General features: G+C 37.0%; 1 protein-coding gene across 2 annotated transcripts in view; it reads left to right on the top strand.

Moving 5' to 3' along the window:
* The first annotated feature begins 4,017 nt into the window (after positions 1–4,017).
* gse1a (Gse1 coiled-coil protein a) overlaps positions 4,018–16,594 on the top strand; it is a 33,297-nt gene continuing 20,720 nt past the window's right edge. For both annotated transcript variants that reach the window (XM_079810108.1, XM_079810109.1), the window contains exons 1-4: positions 4,018–4,182; positions 10,396–10,559; positions 10,645–10,845; positions 14,214–14,381. In XM_079810108.1, coding sequence (XP_079666234.1) covers positions 4,084–4,182; positions 10,396–10,559; positions 10,645–10,845; positions 14,214–14,381 — 632 coding nt within the window. In that variant the 5' untranslated portion in view covers positions 4,018–4,083. The remainder of the gene's footprint in view (positions 4,183–10,395; positions 10,560–10,644; positions 10,846–14,213; positions 14,382–16,594) is intronic.

Here is a 16,594-nt window from a genome sequence, read left to right as displayed (position 1 = left end):
AGCCTTCGGTCCCCAAGTGCATCAATGAGCCTTGGCCGCCTATGACCCTGTCGCCGGTTCACCACTGTTCCTTCCTTGGCCCACTTTAGATGACACTGACCACTGCAGACCGGCAACACCCCACAAGAGCTGCAGTTTTGGAGATGCTCTGACCCAGTCATCTAGCCATCACAATTGGGCCCTTGTCAAACTTGTTCAAATCCTTACGCTTGCCCATTTTTCCTGCTTCTAACACATCAACTTTGAGGACAAAATGTTCACTTGCTGCCTAATATATCCCACTCACTAACAGGTGCCGTGATGAAGAGATAATCAGTGTTATTCACTTCACACGTCATAATGGTCACGAGTCACACTTTCAATGTAAGTTTTGGGTATTTTTCACCTGTTTTATATTGCTTACAAAGTAAACAATGTGGATTTTTGAGCTACAAGAAGTCCACGATATGAGGTATCATACATCTCTGTAGCATAAACTGTGTCTTAACCATAAGTTTTGGCAATAGTAAAAGCGGCGTTTCCCTTTGTATAAACCATTTATTATTAGTTGTCAGTGCTTTCTAGGTATAAATCTACATGTATGTAAAAGAGTAAAGTAAAATTTAACACAAAAGGAGCGAAGTACTACAAAACCAGGAGTATTGACTTCTTATCAGCTCTCTGGCAGACACAAGCGCTCTGAGGAGGGCTGACCTACTTTACTCTTTGTGTTGGGTGTCTTATATAGATACTGCTTTTAGCGGCAATGGGTTTTTTCTGTGCTTGTGTGGTTTTTCAAGCCTTGTGTAGGTTTCTGTCTTAATGAGGAAAGTCATTTCTCACACACACTCGCTGCAATCGAAACCACAAGAAGTGCATATTGTGGAAGGGATCATGTACAGTCAGCCGTTCATTATTGCAAGGGTGACCAGATCTTGTATCGTACTGTACATTATTATCCTGCTTATTAGACTGCTATAGTTGCCATTGCCAAATAGATAAAAATACATGGATTTTAACTATTGAGTTGAGCTTAAATTATTTAATTATCTACCTCCTCACTTTTAAAATCCCAATTTAACCATCATTACAATGCAAGAAGTAATCTGCCTAGCAACAATATTGAAAGTGACTTTTTTGTTTGATTGCTTCTAGTCATCTCTCAAAAGTTCATCTCATGAAATAAATACCGGAGTCCTCCAGGGCTGTTTTTACTGCAGCAATTAATTATATAACTTGATTTGTTATGGAAATAGACTGTAGAATGATATGAGAGATATTAAAGTAAACGTACCATGCAGTATGTTGCCATTGAAACACTTTGGAAATATTATTTAGCAGACATTATACAAACGTATTTGATTGCTCAATGCTGATATTGACCAATCAGAATTGATGTAAAGTTTCTCTCTTTATACATTTTGTTGTGAGACACAAAGAATGTCTTTGTTTTGGATTTTGGCGTGTCTTAGACCACTCAGATATATGTATGTGTGCATGCTTACACACACACACACACACACACACAAAATGTCTTTGATCACAGTAAAGCGCTGCATTACCACGGTGGGGGTTTAGAGGAATGAGTGCATGTTCATGTGTGTTTACCGCAGGGAGATGGCAGTGTTTGTTTCTTTATCTCTTTAAACTGGCATCTGATCTGACAGCCCAACGGGACTTTGATAGCGGCGAGGTTGGCACTCAGGGAAGTGATGATGTATGTTCACTTCATCTGACAAGTTGTTAGTTCTGTCTGGCATGCACACACATACAAATACATCCCCCTTTCTTCGCCTCTTCTACTTGTCTAGATAGCCTGTTGTTGCCTCTGATGTTATTATACAGTACGTCTCTCTCAGTTCGCAGAACGTCGCACTTTAGTCAGAAACTTGCGTTATTGAGCTGTGGAAGATTCAGGATTGTTTAATTTAAATTATGAAAGTAATTTATTTATTTAATAAATGAATTGTATTTTATAATGTATCAATATAAAGTTTGGTTTTGTTTGTGTGTGTAATACATATGCATATCCATGCATGCATACATACATACATGCATACATTTACAAACTATTATGTTATGCAATTAATTGTGATTATTCCATTTGACAGCACTAATATATAATCATAACTGACAAAAAATTGTACACACACACACACACACACACACACACACACACACACACACACACACACACGCATACACACACATTTATAATATATTTACAAACTTTTATGTTAGATGTGATTAATTGTGATTAATCTATTTGAAGGCACTAATATATAATCATAACTGACATAAAAAAATTGTACACACACACACACACACACATTTATAATATATTTACAAACTTTTATGTGAGATGCGATTAATCGATTTGACAGCACTAATATATAATCACACATAACATAAAAGTTTGTACGCATACATATAGATATATATATTTATTATATATTTACAAACTTATGTTAGATGCGATTAATCGTGATTAATCTATTTGACAGCACTAATATATAATCATAACTGACATTTTACACACACAAAAACATTTTACACACACACACACACACACACACACACACACACACACACACACACACACACACACACACACACACACACACACACACACACACACACACACACACACACACACACACACACACACACACACACACACACACACACACACACACACACACACACACACACACACACACACACACACACACACACACACACACACACACACACACACACACACACACACACACACACACACACACACACACACACACACACACACACACACACACACACATATATATTTATAATATATTTGCAAACTTTTATGTTAGATGTGATTAATCGATTTGACAGCCATAATATATAATCACACCTAACAAAAGTTTGTAGACGCACACATTTTTAACAGATTTTTATGTTAGATGCGATTAATCACGATTATCGATTTGACAGCACTAATATATAATCATAACTAACATAAAAATTTGTACACACACACACACACACACTTATATATTTACAGACTTTTATGTTAGATGCGATTAATCGCGATTAATCAATTTGACAGCACTAATATATAATCACACCTAACATAAGTTTACACACACACACACACACACACACACACACACACACACACGCGCACACACGCGCACACACGCGCACACACGCGCACACACGCGCACACACGCGCACACACTCACTCTCACAAACTCACACACACACACACACACAAGTAACCTATTTTACAGCTCTAATATATAATCACACCCATGGGTGTCGGAACCATTGTATGTGGGTGGGACAAGACCCTCCCACTTTTTACGATCAATGATATTGGACCTACTCACTTTAATGGTCTCTAATTCAGCACATGTCTGTTTACCTATCCCTAACTGATAAACATTTCTTATTAAACACATAGACGCTTTATTTCCACTTTTCTAATATTTTCTAAATAAATAAATGCCTTTCCGATCCGATATGTGATGGGAAAAGGGAGTAGAGTGAGTTCGGCAAAAGGCGGATTCGAACCTTGCGTCAACTTGATGCCGTGCGTCTTACCCTTACACTATTGACGCTCTCAATGAAACAGTGATTTCCGTAATTTTGTCTTGCCCAACCAGACGTTTAGCAAACAAGGCAGGATATTTGTACTTAATGTAAATGGCATCTACTCCAGTAAAATGTTTCTGAGACAGGACCCACCCACATGTTTTTTTGCTCCGACGCCCATGATCACACCTAACAAAAGTTTGTACACACACACATATATTTTTTAACAGACTTTTATGTTTGATTGGATTAATCTTGATTTATCTGTTTGAAAGCACTAATATATAATCACACCTAACATAAAAGTAAATATTCAACGTATTCAAATATGCAAATCAAATATTCAAATTATATTAAAATAAGATTTTAAAAAAATCCCTATATGTTATATATTTAATGCTATATCTCAAGAATCTCTCATCTGCCTTCTCTTTTTCAGGTTCTATTAGTGGCGAGTCATCGCATGTTTCCTCCCCGGTGACCAATCACATTTCTCCGGTCAGTACGCCTAAGCGAGTTGCCATGGGTACCAACCTGGGCCCGCCCACAGGCACCCCGCCTGTGGTCACCATCGCCCCAACTAAAACAGTCAATGGATTCTGGAGGTCTGAAGGACGTCAGGTATGACGGAATTAAGTTTTTGTGAAAAATATAATTTTAGTCCATGTCTGTTAGCTCTGAGTTCCTCTGTATATGCCAGTGTATTCCTAAAAGTTGACAAAACAAACTGAAATACCCCTTGAAAATTTCACACAGAAACCCGAAAATTATACAGTTAATGTGGATTATTTGCACAAGTTACGTTGGGATATGCAAAAAAGAGGTAGAACTATGAAATTGTCCGGCAAGTCCATTTTATTTCGACCAAAACTGATGATGAAAAAGGCTTTCATACGTATTCAAATCTTCTGAGATTTTCAGGTGTCCAAAAATCTTAGAATTGATGTTTTGTGCTTTTATTCATGTTTTATTTTCATTCAAATAAACTATTATCTGACATGAGCACAAAAGAACTGTAACTAGTCCAGCACGAGTGAGGTCATTCATTTGGTTGTGAAAATTAGAACCGTATGTTTATGACGGCGACTTTTTCTTTCCCTTCTTTCCCTTTATCCTTGCCAATCAATACAAACAGAAACATCTCTCCAGACCTCTTGATCCACAGGGCTGATATTATGTTTGTGTGGTCAGGAGGGCTTGACCGCAGGCTTCCGCTCTGAAGAGGGATTGAGGTCCTGATGGGGTCGCAGGGTTTAAATTGGGCTGGATTAGTGCAAATGGGCTGATCTGTGGGTGTCCTACATGTCCATTATTTCGGTGACTCTCAGGCGCGACCGCAAGATCAGGCCAGAATGTGTGTGTGTGTGTGTGGATTCGGATGGAAGGTTTGTTCAGCTCTCGTTCTGTGTGGCTTTGAGTTTATTTAGCACTACAGTCAGGGGACATCAGGAGAGACAATAGGCACTTTCCCCTGATCAAACTACCCTCTCTCTGTTTACACAAAGAGTCTTCTGTAGCTCTGCCCGGAGAGAGAGAGAGAGAGAGAGAGAGAGACAGGATAGAGGGACCAATGCTCTGGATCCTCAGTCAGCTTTAAGCCATGCTGTCTCTCTTCTTTGTGCCTGTCTCGACCACACACACACACTTGCTGTTTCATCTATAGACTCTATATTTGGCACTATTTGAAATTGAATTGAGTTGCTTGTAAAATAAATACATACTATGTTTATATACAGTGCATCCGGAAAGTATTCACAGCGCTTCACTTTTTCCACATTTTATGCTACAGCCTTATTCCAAAATGGATTAAATTAACCCCCCCCCCCCCCACCCCCATACCCCTTAATGTCAATGTGAAAGAAGTTTGTTTGAAATCTTTGCAAATTTATTAAAAATAAAAAACAAAAAAGATCCCTAATATATCTGCTGATAGATGCCTGCTTTCAAACGCTCCCGTTTATGCGCATCTTGAAGTTTTCATCCAGAGTTTTTTGTGCAACATCCCAAAATTGGCATAAGAATAGGTGGATGGAAACATAGCTAATGAAGTGAATGAAATGAAGGGAAAAAAATCTAGTAAAAGATATAAATATAATTTTTATTTATTTATTTATTTTTTATGAAAAAATAAGGATTATATAATTTAAAAGAGTTTGTCAACATGCAGGACAAAAAAAAACATGGATATGATGGAATGTTTCCTAAAAATGTCAGATCATTTTTATGACATGGCAAAGTTAGTTCAGGATGAAAATTAAAACCTTTTTTGAAAATAATGATCAAGATGTGCATATTCGCATGTATTCTAGTTTTTCAAAACCGTATTAAACCAACATGAATACAAAAGTAACGTTTCTAAGAAATTTGAAAAAATAGTTTTCTTTTCTTTATCTTGGACACTCTTATTTGTCATTCACTCAAATGCACAATTCAGTCCCAAACACTGACTGTGTGAATGCAGTCGTATATCCATTTACATTAATTCTCACTTTGCCCAGCAATACATAGCACCTTATATATTAAATCAGTATGGCTACAGCATATGTGATATGTGTTCAGTATTTACTAATGCAGATCTGCTGTATACTGACAGTTTTTTTTTTTACTTGCTAATTGAATTATTTTTTTTAACTTACTAATTGAAATCATTAATTTTTATAAAATAAGTCAATAACACCAAAAAGTGTTGCAAAGGAAAAGGACTCTGATACTTTGTGTATGCACCGAAACAAATATTATCTCACTCACTTACTCACTCACTCACTTACTCACTCACTCACTCACTCACTCACTCACTCACTTACTCACTTACTCACTCACTCACTCACTCACTCACTCACTCACTCACTCACTCACTCACTCACTCACTCACTCACTAACTTAAAACTCACTCACTCACTCACTTATTCACTTACTCACTACTCACTCACTTACTTATTCACTCACTCACTTATTCACTAACTTAAAAATTACTCACTCACTCACTTATCTACTTACTCACTCACTCACTCACTCACTCACTCACTCACTCACTCACTCACTTTCTCACTTATTTACTCACTCACTACTCACTCACTTACTTATTCATTCACTCACTCACTCACCTTCTCACTCACTCACTCACTCACTCACTCACTCACTCACTCACTCACTCACTCACTCACTCACTCACTCACTCACTCACTCACTCACTCACTCACTTATTCACTAACTTAAAACTCATTCACTCACTCACTCACTTATGCACTTACTCACTCACTTACTTATTCACTCACTCACTACGCACTCACTTATTCACTAACTTAAAAATCACTCACTCACTCATTCACTTACTCACTACTCACTCACTCACTCACTCACTCACTACTCACTCACTCACTCACTCACTCACTCACTCACTCACTCACTCACTCACTCACTCACTCACTCACTCACTCACTCACTCACTCACTTTCTCACTTTTCAATTCAATTCAATTCAAATTTGCTTTATTAGCATGACTGTGTATCACAATGTTGCCAAAGCATTAACATATTATATATAGATAATAAAAACAAACAAACATATATATACTATATATGTACAGATCATGTCACATGCAGCACAGTAAACTTACACACACACTTACTCACTACTCACTCACTTACTTATTCACTCACTCACTCACTTTCTCACTTATTTACTTATTTACTCACTCACTCACTACTCAATTCAATTCATTTCAATTTTGCTTTATTGGCATGACATACGTGGGTACATAATGCCAAAGCATTTCACAAAGCAAAACAAAAACATACATAAAACACATTCACATTTATATTTATACATACATATATTAATAATATTACTAATCTGGACGTGTTCACTCAGTACATCTTAATTTGTGGCATTTATAGATATGCACTCACTTATTTACTCACTCACTTGCTTACTTATTCACTCAGTCACTGTCACTCACTCACTCACTCGGTCACTCACTCACTCACTCACTCACTCACTCACTCACTCACTCACTCACTCACTTATTCACTAACTTAAAACTCACTCACTCACTCACTCACTTATGCACTTACTCACTCACTTACTTATTCACTCACTCACTACGCACTCACTTATTCACTAACTTAAAAATCACTCACTCACTCATTCACTTACTCACTACTCACTCACTCACTCACTACTCACTCACTCACTCACTCACTCACTCACTCACTCACTCACTCACTCACTCACTCACTCACTCACTCACTCACTCACTCACTTTCTCACTTTTCAATTCAATTCAATTCAAATTTGCTTTATTAGCATGACTGTGTATCACAATGTTGCCAAAGCATTAACATATTATATATAGATAATAAAAACAAACAAACATATATATACTATATATGTACAGATCATGTCACATGCAGCACAGTAAACTTACACACACACTTACTCACTACTCACTCACTTACTTATTCACTCACTCACTCACTTTCTCACTTATTTACTTATTTACTCACTCACTCACTACTCAATTCAATTCATTTCAATTTTGCTTTATTGGCATGACATACGTGGGTACATAATGCCAAAGCATTTCACAAAGCAAAACAAAAACATACATAAAACACATTCACATTTATATTTATACATACATATATTAATAATATTACTAATCTGGACGTGTTCACTCAGTACATCTTAATTTGTGGCATTTATAGATATGCACTCACTTATTTACTCACTCACTTGCTTACTTATTCACTCAGTCACTGTCACTCACTCACTCACTCGGTCACTCACTCACTCACTCACTCACTCACTCACTCACTCACTCACTCACTCACTCACTCACTCACTCACTCACTCACTCACTCACTTATTCACTCATCCACTCACTCACTCACTCATTCACTCACTTTCTCACTTATTTACTCACTCACTCACTCACGCACTTATTTACTCACTCACTCACTTTCTCACTTATTTACTCATCCACTCACTCACTCACTTATTTACTCACTCGCTCACTCACTCGCTCACTCACTCGCTCACTCGCTCACTCACTCACTCACTCACTCACTCACTCACTCACTCACTCACTCACTTACTCACTACTCACTCACTTATTTACTCTTACTCACTCACTCACTCACTCACTCACTCACTCACTCACTCACTCACTCACTCACTCACTCACTCACTCACTCACTCACTCACTCACTCACTCACTTACTTACTCACTTATTAACTCACTTACTCACTCACTCACTCACTACTCACTCACTTATTTACTCACTCACTTTCTCACTTATTCACTCACTCACTCACTCACTCACTCACTCACTCACTCACTCACTCACTCACTCACTCACTCACTCACTCACTTATTTCCTCACAACTCACTCACTTATTCACTCACTTATTCACTCACTTATTCACTCACTCACTCACTCACTCACTCACTCACTTACTTACTCACTTATTTACTCACTTACTCACTCACTCACTACTCACTCACTTATTTACTCACTCACTTTCTCACTTATTCACTCACTTACTTACTCACTCACTCACTCACTCACTTATTTACTCACAACTCACTCACTTATTCACTCACTCACTCACTCACTCACTCACTCACTCACTCACTCACTTATTTACTCACAACTCACTCACTTATTCACTCACTCACTCACTCACTCACTCACTCACTCACTCACTCACTCACTCACTCACTCACTCACACCTACTTATTCACTCACTTATTCACTCACTTATTCACTCACTCACTCACTCACTCACTCACTCACTCACTCACTCACTCACTCACTCCCTCACTCACTCCCTCAGATGATTATGAAATTGCAAAGGCTGTGATAATTTGTTTATGTGCAGTTTGTCAGTGCAGGACAGCTCTGTGATCAGTAGTAAATGCTGCTCCATCTGAAATCACTGCGAGTTTGAGTCTCTTATAACGTGCTTTTGAAAAAGCAACACACGACAAACATGACAAGCATTTAGTCATGTTTAATCAATCAAAGCGTTTCAAACTTCTGTTTATTCAGCTCACCGCTAGTATAATGTTCATAGGGATTTCCTGGAATGATGCAGGCTATTGTACTTCTGCGGCACATATTTGGAGTACCTTGTGCGAGAGCGCCCTCTGACGTGCAGATGGAGCAGCATTTACTACTGATCACAGCCGAGCTTCACTGAGAAGCTGCGCATTAAATAATCGCAGCCTTTGCCAAACCGCATGCGGTTTAATTGTGATTTAATTGCTCACTTTTTCGCTCACTCGCTACTCACTCCCTTATTCACTCACTTACTCACTCACTCACTCACGCACTACTCACTCGCTCACGCACTACTCAGTTACTCCCTTGTTCAATCACTTACTCACTCCTCACTCACTCACGCACTACTCACTCCTCACTCACTCACGCACTACTCACTCGCTCCCTTACTACTCACTTACTCCCTTGTTCAATCACTTACTCACTCGCTCACTTACTACTCACTCCCTTGTTCACTCACTCACACCCTTATTCACTCCCGTATTGACTCACTTGCTACTCACTCGCTCACTCACTTGCTACTCATCATTCACTCACTTACTAACTTACTCACTCATTCACCATAGGGAATTATATAGTTAATAAAACGTATAGCAGCTAAACCGGCCTATTTAATTTTTCTGTTCAGTGAGAGGGTGGAAAATGGTCATATACCTTTACATTATGCAGCATAAACGCATACAATTATTGATTTGTGTACAATGGAATTAATATATCTGCAAGAAAATTCCCATGGTGCCCTAACCATTAATGTTTTTTCCCCTTTTAGGCTGATGCAGCATTGAGAGTGTCCGGCCAAGAGCGTTTGGCCCCGGATCGGCCTTTACCATCCCAGGAGAAGACCTCCCTCTCTCTCCCTCCGTACCTCGGCCCATCCCACCCTTTCAGCATGAACCCTAGTGCTCTCATTCAAGACCCTCGTCTTCAAACGCAGTCAGTACCTCACACTTTCTCACGCACCTGCACATCTTACAGCTTTCAGTCTTTTTTTTCTCATTTGCTGTTCTTTCTCTCTCAGCCTGTCCAGGCAGATTCCTAATATGCTGCTGGCAGGGGCTCCACAGGAGGAGTATCTTCGCGATGGCTTTCGTCCGTACGCCTCCGCTGAAGAAATGCGCATGCCTTTGCTCCCTCTAGGGCTCAGTCCAGGAAACGCAGCCGACACTCTTGCGTACTTTCACTCAGGATATTTGCCCCACCACTCACTTGCTTCATACAGGTGTGTGGTGTATTTTTCATGGTTCTTTTAAATATATAGTACCTTCCTATATTAGGCCCAAAAAACCTTGCTGATTTTCATTAGTTCTTAAAGGGTCAGTTCACCCAAAAATGAAAATGATGTCCCCATTACTCACACATATGTCATTCCAAACCCATAAGTCTTTCATCTTCGAAACACAAATGATACTATTTTTCATGAAATCTGAGCCTCCACTGAAAGACTTCAAAATGTTCATAAAGAGATCATAAAATAAATCCACATGAATTGAGAGGTTTAATCCAAGTCTGCTGAAGAGACACAGTCGCGTTTTATGATGAACCGATTTAATTTAGGCTTTTATTCACGTATAAACATTGATCAGCGAACATAAACAGAATGTATAGACTTTCAATGGAGGGACCGAAATCTCTCAGATTTTATTAAAAATATTGTGAAGATGAAGTCTTATGGGTTTGGAATGACATGAAGGTGAGTAATTGATGACAGAATTTAAATTTTGGGGTGAAGTGGTGAACTATCCCTTTACTATCCCAAATATTCATGCTATGCTAAATTACGTCCACTGTATGCATACCCATGCCAAATTAGCCTATACTTTGGGCTTTAGTAGCTTTGGTTGGGTCATGGGCCTTAATGTCACCTCATACAGGCCATTTGTTTCTCCAGAATCCAGTTTATGCTGATTTAATAACCAATATTACTCTATATTCACACAAATAAAGGTTTACACGATGAAATGCACCTCAAAAACATACAGTATTTGGCTGCTGTGAGTTCGCCAAGGTCCTTCCCAGAGTTAAAAATGTGTACCTTGAATGCAATGTAAGTCACTGTGGCTAAAAGTTTCTGTAAATGTTTATCTCAATAACTATATTTCTATTTGTCCTCTGATCTGGTAGTTGCTTATATTACAGCCCAATTATTACATTGCTGATAGATGATTCAAATGTTTGGTTACCAGCCCAGTTTTTTCTTTTCTTTGCTAATGCTCATCTCCTCTCCTCTCGACACGTAGTTTATTTGAACCACCAGATTATAATGAAATTGCATGAAGTATTAAAAATGTTATTAATATATTTGTTGAATATGAACCATTAGATCAGCTCGGCTGTTCTCTATGTGAATGTTTGGCATATTTTCTTTTTTGTCTCCTGAACATGATTTAATGGCTTTAATGAGGGAAGTGAACCTCAGGCTTAGACGCACACACACGTTTGGTTTTATGGGGACATTTCGTAGACATAATGATTTTTATACTGTACAAACTGTACTTTCTATTCCCTAACCCTACCCATCAAAGTACACTTTCTGCATTTTTACATTTTCAAAAAACATCGCTTAGTATGATTTATAGGCTATCAAAAGATTTCAGATATTCCCATCTTTGTGTGGACATTTTGTCCCTATTAGTGTAGGGTTTACCTGAACCACACACACATCTGAACACAGACACATATGCTGTATCGCATGTGCAAATAGTTTATTAAATATAATAAATTATATTAATTCTGTATTTATACCTGTTTTTTATTAATTTATGATTCATTTTAATAAATGTTTATATATATAATATAGCAGCCTATTCATTATTTTTAACCCTATATATATTAAATATAATATAATTAATATATTTATTCTATATAACAAATGTAAGTTTTTTTATTTGCTATTAAATTATGTGATGCATTTGAATAATTGTAAATAATTTTGTATGTGAATTAAATTAAATTAAATTAATTGCATATAATTATTCAATAATTTGCATATTACCTGACCATGTACCTAAGAATGAAATGGGCTGTCTAATCAGCATCTTACCAGTGAGGTGGATGGATTATCTCGGCAAAGGAGAAGTGCTCACTAACACAGATTTAGTCAGATTTGAAGTAGGCCTTTTGTGGACATAGAAAAAGTCTTAGATCTTTGAGTTCAGCTCATGAAAAATGGGGGCAAAAACAAAGGTGTTGCGTTTATAATTTTGTTCAGTGTATATGTATGTGTGTGTGTGTGTGTGTGTGTGTGTGTGTGTGTGTGTGTGTGTGTGTGTGTGTGTGTGTGTGTGTGTGTGTGTGTGTGTGTGTGTGTGTGTGTGTGTGTGTGTATATGAATTTCTATATATGACCATTTTCCACTCTCTCACTGAACCTATTAACTAGCTGATTTTGTTAGTGTACCTTTTAAATCTTAAAGGGTTAGTTCACCCAAAAATGAAAATTCTGTCATTAATGACTTACCCTCATGTCGTTCGACACTCCGATCTTCGCAACAGAAATGAAGATGTTTTAGTTGAAATCCGATGGCTCTGAAAGGCCTCCATTGGCACAATGCACGGTACACTCTCAAGATCCATAAAAGGTACTAAAGACGTCGTTACAAAGTCCATCTCACTACAGTGGTTCTACAATAACTTTATAAAGCGACGAGAATAGTTTTTGTGCGCAAAAAAACCCCTAAATAATGACTTATATAGTGATGACCGATTTCAAAACACGGCATCATCAAGCTTCGAAGCGTTATGAATCAGTGAGTCGATTCAGCGGTTTGGATCGCCAAAGTCACGTATCCGAATCATGATTCGACTCGCTGATTCATAACGCTTCGAAGCTTCATGATGCCGTGTTTTGAAATCGTCATCACTATATAAGTCGTTATTTCGTTTTTTTTGCGCACAAAAACTATTCCCGTCGCTTCATAAAGTTATTGTAGAACCACTGTAGTGAGATGGACATTGTAACAACGTCTTTAGTACCTTTTATGGGTCTTGAGAGTGAACGGTGCCATTGAGCCAATGGAGGCCTTTCAGAGCCATCGGATTAAAAATATATCATAAAATATCTTCATTTGTGTTCCAGAGATGAACGGAGGTCTTACGGGTGTCGAACGACATGAGGGGAAGTAATTAATGACAGAATTTTCATTTTTGGGTGAACTAACCCTTTAACTCTGAATAATGAATATAAATTGATATGTAAAAGTTGGCCATCATATGTTAATATTTCTCATGATTCTGACGTCCCTACATTGCGATTTCTAAGCGAGTTAATTTTGTAGTTTCCATATTTGATCTGGATGGATTGGTCTTTGTTTGTTTGTCTGCGTAGAGCAAGGAATATCGTGTTCCCACATATTCCACGGGGACACATTCTCGGTTTGATCCTCTTTTGTCATCTCTCTCTCATTCTGTATAAATAACCCCCTCAGCATGTCTCTTTGCGGGACTGAGCGTGAGGTGAGACAGCAGTGACAGAAATAGGCAGTGATGTTCATGTCGCAGGGCCAGAGAGCAGAGGTTAATGAACAAGCGAGTTATTTATAGAGGCACTAATTAGCTGCTCTCTCTGTCTCTGCTTCCTGTGGCTGATCAGGATGGAGGATTACTACAATCTGTCCGCCCTGCGCTCGCATTACTACCCGCTTCCAGAGGGGGGAGCCCTGCCAGCCCTCCACCCATCTGCTGTTCATCTGCCCATGCCGGGTGTCTTTTACCCTCCTGACATCACACACCAGTCTCTGTCAGCGCTGCACTCTGAGAGGTACACACACACACACACACACACACTACACATATAATGGATGTTCACATATAATGGAATTAATAATTAAAATGGTTGCAAGGCAATCATTGAATTGAAATCCCATATGATTTATGTTATTTGTAATTTTCTTTAGACTTCATTCAGACTTTGTTTTGTGGATACTTTTTTGTCTTAACATTTTATTGTTTAATTTAATTTCATTTTTTTATTCAATTCAACTCAAATCAATTCTATTCTATTTTTATTATATTATATTATATTAATTCTATTTATTTTATTTGTGTGTTTGTTTATAATATTTATGTAATACTTAATAACATTTTAATATTAAATTATTTAATATATTCATTTTATTTTATTATACTATGTTGTTAGATATGAATTATATGTTGTTATTGTATATAGATTAATTTAATTAAATGAATTACATATAATTATTAATTTTAATATATTCATGTGTATGTTTGTACTGCATAATATTTAACCATTTTCCACCCTCTCACTGAATCTAATTGGCTGTTTTAGATATGGCACCTTTTATTAAATATAATATATTTATTCTATATTCATACCAGTGTTTTATTTATTTATAAATTGATTAATTATGATAATTATATATAATTATGAAGAAATAAAATGTTATTACATATAATGTCTAAGATGGAAGTTAATAATTATAGTGGTTGCAAGGCAAGCAATGTATTGAAATATAATTTATTATAATAAATAATATATAAAATATAATTCTTTATAATTTCTTCTGTTATTCACCATCTTCACCAACAGATTACCGACTTCAGACTCTTTTTATTCATTTTATTGCCTTGACTATTTAATTTTTATTTATTATATACTTATTTTTTATGTAATATTAAAAACATTGAAATATTACATTTTACATAATAATATAGTACCTAAAATGTACACATTTTTAGAAAATAATAATAAAATATTTTAATGTAATTTACTGTAATTATTGATGTAATAGTTTTAAAATTGTTCCATGTGAAGTTAGACTTTTAACTAGGAAATTCAGGTCAAAACTTTTACAAACAATAATAACGTTTACATCGCACAAACATGGATGAACATGCATGAGTGAATACATTTCATTTTTCTATATTGGATGATTATAAACCTGTTAAGCAAACTTTTGTAATAATCTGCTGGTGACAACGATTTATTTATATAAATATTTCTTGATATATTGTGTAGCCTGCTGAAAACCATCCTAAGCTAGTTTACCGGTTTTAGCTGGTCTCCCAGACTTTGGCCACTTTTCAGCTTGTCAGGGTAAGAGACCAGTGGAAAACCAACTTGCCAAGTAGAAACCAGCATAAACTAGATAAGACCAGCAAAACATCTAAGGCTGGCTTTTCTTTTTTTTTTATCAGCAGAGGGTTGAAAGTTAAAGATATCATAAATATGACACCGCCAGAAATGTTGGTATCCAAAATCGAACTGACCACAATATCTTTTTTTCCCCTATATTTCTATTGAATGTTACTTTGAATCTGCAGTCTTTCTTTTTCCCTTTTTTTTAACCAACATTTTACCAAAAACCTCACCACAATTTGGTTACTGCTTTGCAAGCGCCCATATATGCAAATCTCGTTGCATTATCTATGCAAATCAGGTGAATGCACTCCTATTGGCAGTTGCCATGTCACAGAGATGCTCATTTGCATACCGTTAAAGGGATAGTTCACCCAAAAATGAAAATTAGCCCATAATTTACTCACCCTCAAGCCATCCTAGGTGTATATGACATTCTTCTTTCAGACAAACACAATCAGAGTTATATTAAAAATGTCCTGGCTCTTCCAAGCTTTATAATAGAAGTGAATGGGAGTCCAAAATTTGAAGCTCAAAAACGTGCATTCATCCATTATAAAAGTAATCCATACGGCTCCAGGGGTTAATAAAGGCCGGAAGCTAGATATTTTACTTCATAACGTGTTAAATATGGATATTTTTCTTACACAAACCCATCGATTCGCTTCAGAAGGCCTTTATTATATGTAACGTCAGAGTCATACACACCTAGGATGGCTTGAGGGTGAGTAAATCATGGGCTAATTTTCATTTTTAGGTGAGCTATCCCTTTAAACTCTACTCAATGCTTCTTTAAAGGACAATTTTCCAGGTGTTTAGTGAGTAAATACGACCCTTCCGTCATCAACATAAGATATTCTCCCATATATCTCACG

The sequence above is a fragment of the Gobio gobio genome, assembly GCF_949357685.1.
Source record: "Gobio gobio genome assembly, chromosome: 25".
Classification (NCBI taxonomy): Eukaryota; Metazoa; Chordata; class Actinopteri; order Cypriniformes; family Gobionidae; genus Gobio; species Gobio gobio.
This window is presented reverse-complemented; position numbering and strand designations above follow the sequence as displayed.